Source organism: Hyperolius riggenbachi, chromosome 1, assembly GCF_040937935.1.
Source record: "Hyperolius riggenbachi isolate aHypRig1 chromosome 1, aHypRig1.pri, whole genome shotgun sequence".
Lineage (NCBI taxonomy): Eukaryota > Metazoa > Chordata > Amphibia > Anura > Hyperoliidae > Hyperolius > Hyperolius riggenbachi.
Window position 1 is genome coordinate 223,714,712 of NC_090646.1, and position 9,408 is coordinate 223,724,119.

At 40.5% G+C, this 9,408-nt stretch overlaps 1 protein-coding gene across 5 annotated transcripts in view; it reads left to right on the forward strand.

The window, feature by feature from the left end:
• ZGRF1 (zinc finger GRF-type containing 1) overlaps positions 1–9,408 on the forward strand; it is a 116,456-nt gene that overhangs the window by 53,196 nt on the left and 53,852 nt on the right. For all 5 annotated transcript variants that reach the window (XM_068281231.1, XM_068281241.1, XM_068281251.1 and 2 more), the window contains 2 exons: positions 1,882–2,021; positions 4,715–4,861. In XM_068281231.1, the coding sequence (XP_068137332.1) occupies positions 1,882–2,021; positions 4,715–4,861 (287 nt within the window). The remainder of the gene's footprint in view (positions 1–1,881; positions 2,022–4,714; positions 4,862–9,408) is intronic.

Here is a 9,408-nt window from a genome sequence, read left to right on the forward strand (position 1 = left end):
TTTGTTTACATGACGTAACTCTAAGCGTACAATGTACGCTTAGAGGGACATAGCTTCAGAAAAAGCGTAGCTTACGAGAGAAGCTGTCACTTTTTCAACGGGGGAGAGGAATCAGTGATCGGGCACCATAGCCCAATGCATTGATTCCCGGGCTACCGAATCTGCGGCCGGGAGTGCGCGTGCACGCGCGCGATCGGCCGCGGGAGCGCGCCTGTCCTCCTTGACGTTTTTATACGTCAAGGAGGACAAAGTGGTTAATGAACCAAAGATTATCACAAGCCGTTATTGTGCTACCTCTGTGCATTATAAATTGGATAGTCCCATCTCACTAAATCTGTCTTTTAAAGCAAACCTGAACTGATAAAAGTCACAACAAACATACACACGTCATACTTACCTTTCACTTAGTTTACTCATTAATCTCTTTCTCCTCTCCCGTGTCCTGTTTGTCCACTGTCACCAATGAAATTCTCCACCCTGCATTTTAAAAGTGGTGATGACCCCATAGCAGCTTCCAGGTCAGCACTCTGTTAACCTGTAATATTGCCCACTTGACTCATAGGGAAATATGGACATCACCTTGCACATTACTTTTCAGTTATAACTGATATAGTGGAAAAGGACCCTAAGGATTCCAGGTACATCATGTGTTTATCCTATATAATAAAACCGCAGGTGTCCCTGCGTCATCAGTGTCCGTGTGTTTTTCTACTGCACATGTGAGCAGCACGGACAGCCTGGGACAGGAGCAGGAGATTCCAGGGGCCGGGTGGGTGCGCGGGCGCGTGGCGAGTGCGCTGGCATGTGGCAGCGATGACTAGAGCCCGTTTTTAAATAGGCTAAGGTCACTAGTTTTAAATAATTTTACTCGGTTCAGGTTCCATTTAAGGATAAAAGGAGACATTCCTAAAGATGCACATGTACTGATTGTTGTTGAAGGCTGGGAAAGCTCAAACACAATGATGACTAGAAATACCCATTTCAGATACTGAAAGTTGGGTACATATGGTTTTTCATAAGAATCATGCTCATAGAAACTGGTCAGCTAATTTTTGGTAGATGAGTCATCTCAGAGTTTGCGTAATTAGACTCATACCTCTACATTTGACCTTGAATGTTGATACAAGCAGCTGAAAAGCATATTCACCTTTCCCACTGATCCTTATCTGCTATTCCATGTTGCCAATCTATTCCCCGTATTTCAGTTCAGCTGCAATTAAAATTAAACCTATTCTTTGTTTTCAGACTATTTTATTACTCATGTCCTACCACTTTCTCTGATCTCATACACAAATACACCCCATACTGCCCTCCTCTTGTGACCTACTAACGTTTTCTTCAGTTATAGCCCCTTCCAGCCCACCTTAAAGTGAACCTCCGGACTAAAAATCTACTCAGCAGAACTGAAAAGGCTTGGTGTTTCTTTAACAGTTTTACAGCATCAGAACTTTGTTTTTCTTACCAAAGCATAATTTTTAGCTGCATTTTTATCTAAGCTTCCCCCATCAAAGAAAAAAAGCCCTGGCTTTTTTTCCCTGATGCTGTGCAGAGCATGATGGGATTTCCTATGTTGTTATTCACGTTGCCTAGCAACTGGGAGAGGTGCTCAGGACACAGGACAGTTGGACCTGTGTCTCATGCTCCCTGTCACCTCCTTTCAACCAAAAAGATGGCTGCCATCATGAAATCAAACATTTGCCTGTTCTTTTAAAACAGGGTGGGTAAGAGATTATATTACCTATCTATTTTAATTAACATAACTAATGTAACTTAATGGCAGTATGTTTGTTTAGACTGGAGATCCTCTTTAATGTCCATAAGTTAACCTGTTGATTGGTCCTGCACTGCACTGAAAAACATATTGCTATGTTCTGTTGACAGAAAAATATCTGCTTTTCCAAAACGGCAGTTTGGCAAGTTTGCAAAGGTTGTCAATGGTGATGCAGAATTTGGTGGTGAAACAAAAACAAAACTGTATCTCAAGTTAAGTAGGAGAGAGACTTCATCTGCCTATAATAAAGGTAATTTCATGCCGATATGTTATTCTGTTGTGAAGTCTTTATGTGTGGAAGTGTGCAAGGGATATACACTGAGTGGCCAAGTGGCCCAAAAAATAAAGACACCCCTTATTTGAAAGTAAACCAGTCCGACCGAGGTGTAGAGTGACGTACCAATGCACAGTTGCTTATATAAGGAACGCTCAGCTTTGGAGGACGTAGTTATCAAAATGGGTTAAATGAAAGATTTTAAGTGACTTTGAATGAGGGATGATCATCTGTGCAAGAAGAGCTGGTACTAACATCTCTGAAACGATGACTTTTAGGATTTTCTCACCCAACTGTATCTTGGGTGTTTAGAGAGTGGCAGTTGAGAAACAAACTTCACGCGATAAAGACTATTCTGGTTGAAAAAGGCTGGTGAAAGAGAAAAGTGAAAGGCGCTTAGCTCGCATAGTCCGCAGCAACAGAAGGGCAACAACTCGACAAGCATATCCCAATGCACAACAATATGGACTTTGCAAAGTATGGCCTTTAGCGGCAGGAGACCATCGAGAGTGCTTTTGGTATTAGAGGTGTCACCGTGCTTGGGCGTTCTCAAATTCGTTTCTGATTACGTTTCAGATAAATTTCAGTATGTGTACCATAGCAACTCTAGGACTCTTTCACCTATGGCGATAGTTCACCTCTTCCCCCACTCAGAGTGCTCCCTGGCATCCAGTCTCCTGGCAAAGTCCCCTCTGCCGTAGTCTGCCAATTGTGCTCTTCTCCTCCCAGAAATGACAGAGCTCAACTCTCTAGGCTTCACATTATGCTGCATGTAGCTGGTGTTATTCATATGAATCTTTGTTTCCAGCATGATTTGTGCGACACCACACTGTATGTCACTGGATACGATGATGCATCTGTGTACCGCTTGACACACACTATGCTATGGGGGTGCAGAGGGGTACATTTTATCAACATTGGGATAGGGAAACCATGAGCCACAGGCTGTGGTTGGGGGGGGGGGGGGGGGGCTGGGGAAAACTAGGACCATCCATATTGCACAACTAAAACACTATGGAGCACACTCTGCAAGGGGGGGGGGGAAGGGTAAAAGTGACCCCAGTTGCATTCCCTTTGTCACTGGTGATGCTGATCCTCTGACTATAATTCTTATACTATGCCTCACCAGGAAGAAGTGCTTTGCATTCAATATACGGTTTTTGGTATGTTACAACTTCATGGTAGGCTAGTCAAAGTAGATCTGAACCCTAGTACAACACACAATGAAAAGTCTTTATCTCACGTATGGTTGCTGAATAAAATCACAGGGCTGTACTCTGTGCTTGTTTAGCTAGATTCTATCAACAGCTGTGAATCAGAGCTGTGAGCTTTGTGTGCTCTGTGCTGCCACAGCTGAAATTCCCAAAAAGTGGCCTCCCTGCGCATGTGTGCAAGCTCCATTCCGCCCAAAAAAGGTTTTTGTTTTTTTTTAAGTATTTGAATAAATTGTAATGAACTTTTTTTTTCAAAGGTGTCATGCCGTGGCTAATCTTTCAGAGCAGAGAAGAATCTCTAAGTTTAGCTCCACTTTCAGTCTCAACATTTTTATGCATTTCGAAGTGAAGCATGGTGGTGGCTGTGTCATATTGTATAGTGGCAGGGATGAAAGACAAGTCAGAAAGCAAAACAGATTAAATTACAGAAATACTTTATAAAAACCTGGGTCAGATCCTCTAGCTCAGTGTTCCCCAACCTTGTCCTCAAGGCCCACCAACAGTGCATGTTTTGTGGAAATCCACAATGGTAGTTAGTCAATTCTGCTGCGACACTAATTACCTCACCTGTGCATGTTTGTGGTTTCCTGCAAAACATGTACTGTTGGTGGGCCTTGAGGACAGGGTTGGGGAACTATGCTAGCTTCACATTGGGTTCAGACTGGGTTAAAGAGTCACATTTTAACTAGACAATTACCCTAAGCACAAGCAAAGACAACTCAGAATTGCTTTAGGGACAACCCAATGAATGTACATGAGAAACCCAGCCAGAACCCTGTTCAAAAAAGTAGGTAAAAAGGTAATATCAAACTTATTTTGAGTAATTTCTTGCTTGGTGGGAGTGTTAAAAGTATTTTATTGATAAAGATTTGGAGAAAAAGTAATAGGATATGGCTCAGTGTGTGAAGCTTTTCTAGTCAAACCCAAGAAAAATCCAGGCTGCAATTACCTACGATATGTAGCGAGTAAAAGGTCGACTTGTGTCATTGTGATAGTTCCTCTTCTGCCTTTATATAAATTCAAATCATTATTTTTTTCCCACTCTTTTAAGTAATAAAGGTCAGTAATGCGGGCCTCTATGTTTGTTTGTTTGTTTGGTTTTGTTTTCATAACAAATAGGGTAGTGCACTACATTACTCTAAGTAGCTGAGTTATGTTTAGCCTATTTACATTGGACATTTATCTATACAATAAACTAGTAAAATATCGGAATAATTTTGACTTGATATTGTGGCTTGTACACACATATGTGCAAATCATAAAATACCAAATTACATGTATATATTTTTTTATGGTTGTCTCTTTAATGCAGTCAGCAGTCTCAGTGACCTGACATGTACAGGGGGCTTGTAGAGCAATACACTCATTTATCCTGAGATTATCCTTGTCATTCTGAGACTGAGCTGTAATATATAATGCTACTATTTATAATGACTCACTTTATCACTTCTTCAGATGATCTCTGGGTTGTTTCAAAGACTCTGAACTTTGATCCGACTGATACATTCATCGCTTGTAGCGTGTTTTTTGGACCTTCTGCTAGCAATGACATAGAGATTTCTCCTTTGAAAGGATACTGTCCTTCCAACTGGCCAACAAATGGTAGGTAACTGCACAAATTATACCAACACACTTCTACAGCAAGGTCAAGATGTTTAATGACAACTGCTAAAGGAAAACTCCACTTTTGTTGAAGATCCTGAATAAAATATGTACATTAGGTCGACAAGGCATTGTGTATTGTAAGATTTTAAACCTTTCTGACCAGTTTACAATCAGCCAGGATACTGCGAGCCTGATTTACACAGGTCTTCCAGGTCTAGAGAAAATAGCAAACCCTGTAAACCTAGCTTTATTTGATTAAGCTAATCATCTATAACTGGGGTTCCCAAACGTTTTGGGTCGAGGGCCGGGTCAACATACTTCAGACTGCTGGGGGGCCGGAGTATACATAAAATTATGTAGAAGTCTTTGTGGCCCAGACAGTAAAGCATACCCAGGTGACAACCTGCAGTCCAATTGGACAGCAGTGTCACCTGATGTGGAATTTGATTGGAAACCAGCGAATGACTGCTTACTGGCTTCCATGTGGATGGGTGGTGCCAGCACTGCTATTCTATATGTGGATCGCCAATATTTAAAGATGTAGCTGACCGCATCTATTAGTAACACAATTTGTGTGTGGGGGCCAGTAAAAAAGCCTCAGGGGGCCGCATTCGGCCCACGGGCCTTAGTTTGAGGACCACTGATCTATAAGGTGGCAGAAGTTTGCTGTCCTCATCGGAGTCTTAAAGTGAACCCGAGGTAAAAAATAAACTGATGAGATAAACAATTATATTTATCCTCCTACTCATAAAAATGACTTTAAGTATCCCATGGTTTTCTTTTATATTTAAACATTTCCAAAGTAGGTTGAATGTTTTATAGTCTGTAATAAGTGGAAGCCTATTAAGTGTCCCAGAGTTAGAAAAGGGTCAATAGTTCATGTATTTTTTCTCCCCCTCCTCTCAGAAGTTGTATTCTGCCAGGAAAACTTTTATGTCTGTAATTTGCTTATCAGTGATGTTTACTATATTCCCGACAACTTCCATGCCTAGAAATTAACTATTTCAGGCAGCAAAATAAAACAAGTAAAACAGCCTGGTTATTAATATGTTTTGCACTGTATATACACATGTTTATCTCATCATATCACGTATCGCCTTCTGCCGCCCGGACGTGAAGCTCATGTCTGGGCGGCTGCTCTGCTGCAGTGCCACGCTTCGGCGCGCCCCCGTGGTGTCCCCCGATAGCCCTGGAATCAGTGAACGGGAACATGGTTCCCGATCACTGATCCGTGTCCTCCGCAGAAAAACCGAAGCGCTCTTACAAGAGGCTTCAGTGTTTCTGCCCGGAAAAATTTCCGCATCCCCCTTGTGCTTCCGCTTAGCGAGAAGCACAAGGAGGGGAAAAAAAATTCAAGGTGGCCAAATAGTAAAACTACATCTACATATTTTTTACATTACAATTTACACATATAATAACATTAAAAATTAAAGAGACACTGAAGCGAAAAAAAAATATGATATAATGCATTGGTTTTGTACTATGAATAATTACTAGAAGATTAGCAGCAAAGAAAATGTTCTCATATTTTTATTTTCAGGTATATAGTGTTTTTTCTAACATTGCATCATTCTCTAATATGTGCAGATTACACAACACTCTGCATTCAAAATGATTATTTCAGAGCAGTCTGTGAACTAATGACCTCTCCTCTGGCAGAGGAAAAGAAAACAGTTGAGATAATAAAAGTCAGATAACAGCCCTCTCCACGACTTTGAAAGTTGTAAAGCAGGGGAATCAAACTCAATTTACCTGGGGGCCGCAGGAGGCAAAGTCAGGATGAAGCTGGGCCGCATAAGGAATTTCACAATCACGGCACATCGCCGCCTCTGCCCGCCCCTCTCACTCTTCCCTCACAGAGAGGGGCGGGGAGAGGCAGCTATCCGTGCAGCGATTGACGTCAGGAGGGGCAGAGCTGAAGATGAAAGCTCTGCCCCTTCCACGAAATGCCGGTGGATTTGTATCGAGGGCCGCAAATGGCCCGCGGGCAGTGAGTTTGAGACCCCTGTACGTAGAGCTTAATGGCTTTTTTGCATAGAGATAACAACTGGAGTTTCTTAACTCTTCCTGTACTGGAAACAATTAGACTGATGTATCTGATCTTAATGTTTTATTTCTTAGCTGTACTACACATACAAATCATACTATCATAATTTTTTTTCGCTTCAGTGTCTCTTTAACTGTTTATTTCCCACACCAAAATATTACCCAAATAAAATTTTATTGGAAAAAAAAATTATGATAAAAAAAAAGACATAAATAGTTACCTAAGAGTCTGAACTTTTTAAATATGCATTTGAAGTGGGTATACTACGGACATTTTTTAAATTATAAGTTTGTAAATAGTGATGGGCGCAAAACGGAAAAAATGCACCTTTATTTCCAAATAATATATTGGAGCCATACATTGTGATAGGGACAAAATTTAAATGGTGTGATAACCGAGACAAATGGGCAAATAAAATACATAGGTTTTAATTATGGTAGCGTGGATTATTTTAAAGCTATAATGGCCGAAAACTGAGAAATCATGATTTTTTTTCCATTTTTTTCTTATTAATCCTGTTAAAATGCATTTATAAAAAAAAATAATTCTTAGCAAAATGTACCACCCAAAGAAAGCCTAATTAGTGACGGAAACAACAAGATATAGATCAATAGATTGTGATAAGTAGTGATAAAGTTATTAGCGAATGAATGGGAGGTGGAAATTGCTCTGATGCATAAGGTGAAAAATCCCCACGGGCTGAAATTGTTAACAGACAGATTGCTGAAAGGTATGTAAATGTAGTTAAATGATTGCAATCATAACACCTAAACTATAACCTTGACCTGCTTAGCAATGATGAGCCAGGTGCAATTTGTGTGCTAACATATTTACTGAGAATGTTTTCTTTGTTGATTGGCTTTGACGCTGTTGTACTCCCATGATATTTGTCACCATAGGATTGTATTATGTTCTGCAAGCACTTACAACATACAGCAGAAAACATTGCTGCTTGTATGCGACAAATGAATGCTCATGAACGTCCCTATCCCTATTCATTTGTTTTCTGAAAGTCAAGTAAGGACTTATCTATTGTTTGGTTTTTGATCCAGGATTTTGTAGTGTTACTCTTTGTAACTATGTAGCGTCAGTTATAGATTCTGACAGAATATGTTTCCCATAGAAACCCCATTTGACTCTTAACCTTTCGCTGCAAAGTTTAAAAATACGAAGCATAACGTTTTAGTTTTACACACACAAGCGTTGGCAGCACATCCAGCCAAGATCTCCAACACAGCCTGACAAAACCCCAAATAAAAGGACTTTGGCCTCGATTCATCATTCTCTTTGAGATAACTTTTTCCAGTTTGTTAAATTACCGAATTCGAAGTTTAGCGATTTCTAGTTGTATTCATCAAGGTTTTTCCTCATTCAGTGTGAATTCGCTAACAATTCGGTAACCATTCGGTAACGTGTCGATATTTCCATTTTACAGTGGTACTTTAACACAAGGCCATAAGATTCCCATGGAATTGTGGGTAAAAGGCAGTCCTTTGAGCATTCCGTAGCAACATTCTGAATAGGGCTTAAAGCGGAATATAACCCTGCATTTCAACTTTGCTCTAAAACATTATTTACAGTATATTATATGCAACCAGCATTTTTTTTTTACTAGACCAGCATTGGAAGGGTTACACAGGGCTTTAAAGTTCCTTTAGATTTCTGCAGACGCATCCAAAGCTGAAATAGATACATTTTGTTTACATAATGTATCTAAGTGTTGAATGTGACTCATCTCTCTCACTGAGAAGGAGCTTGGACGACAGCCAAAGAGTGTGTAACTGTTTATCAATAGACAAGACAAGGCAAGACAAATAACATTTATATTGCGCTTTTCTCCTTGCGGACTCAAAGCGCCAGAGCAGAGCAGCAGCCACTAGGGCGCGCTCTATTGGCAGTAGCAGTGTAAGGGAGACTTGCCAAGGGTCTCCTACTGAATTAGTGCTGGCTTACTGAACAGGCAGAGCCGAGATTCGAACCCTGGTCTCCCGTGTCAGAGGCAGAGCCCTTAACCATTACACCATCAGCCAATAGATACATGTAACTAAATAGAATGTATCTATCTGAACTTCTGCATATCTCTCCAGGACCTTTAAACCTCTGTGTTTAACCCTTCCAATGCTGGTCTAGTAAAAAAAAATGCTTTTTGCATATAATATGCTGTAAATAATATTTTAGAGCAAAGTTGAAATGCAGGGTTATATTCCGCTTTAACACCTGGACCAGGATTCTGGAAGTGGTTGGGACAATCCCACAATTTGATAGGAGCCTTTTCTAAAAAATTATAGTGCAGCTAGCAAAATTAGTTAACCCTGGCACTGCCTGTGTTCTCGTACAAGATAATTCAAGAGAAATGCAGATGTCGTGTTATAGCAAATAAATCTATTCTCTTACAAATTTATATGGTTGCAGACCTTATTCTTGCCCTTCTGCACCTTTGAATCACTCTCAGCTGATACATAACCACTTCAAATGGCTCTATCTTCTCTGTCAGCAA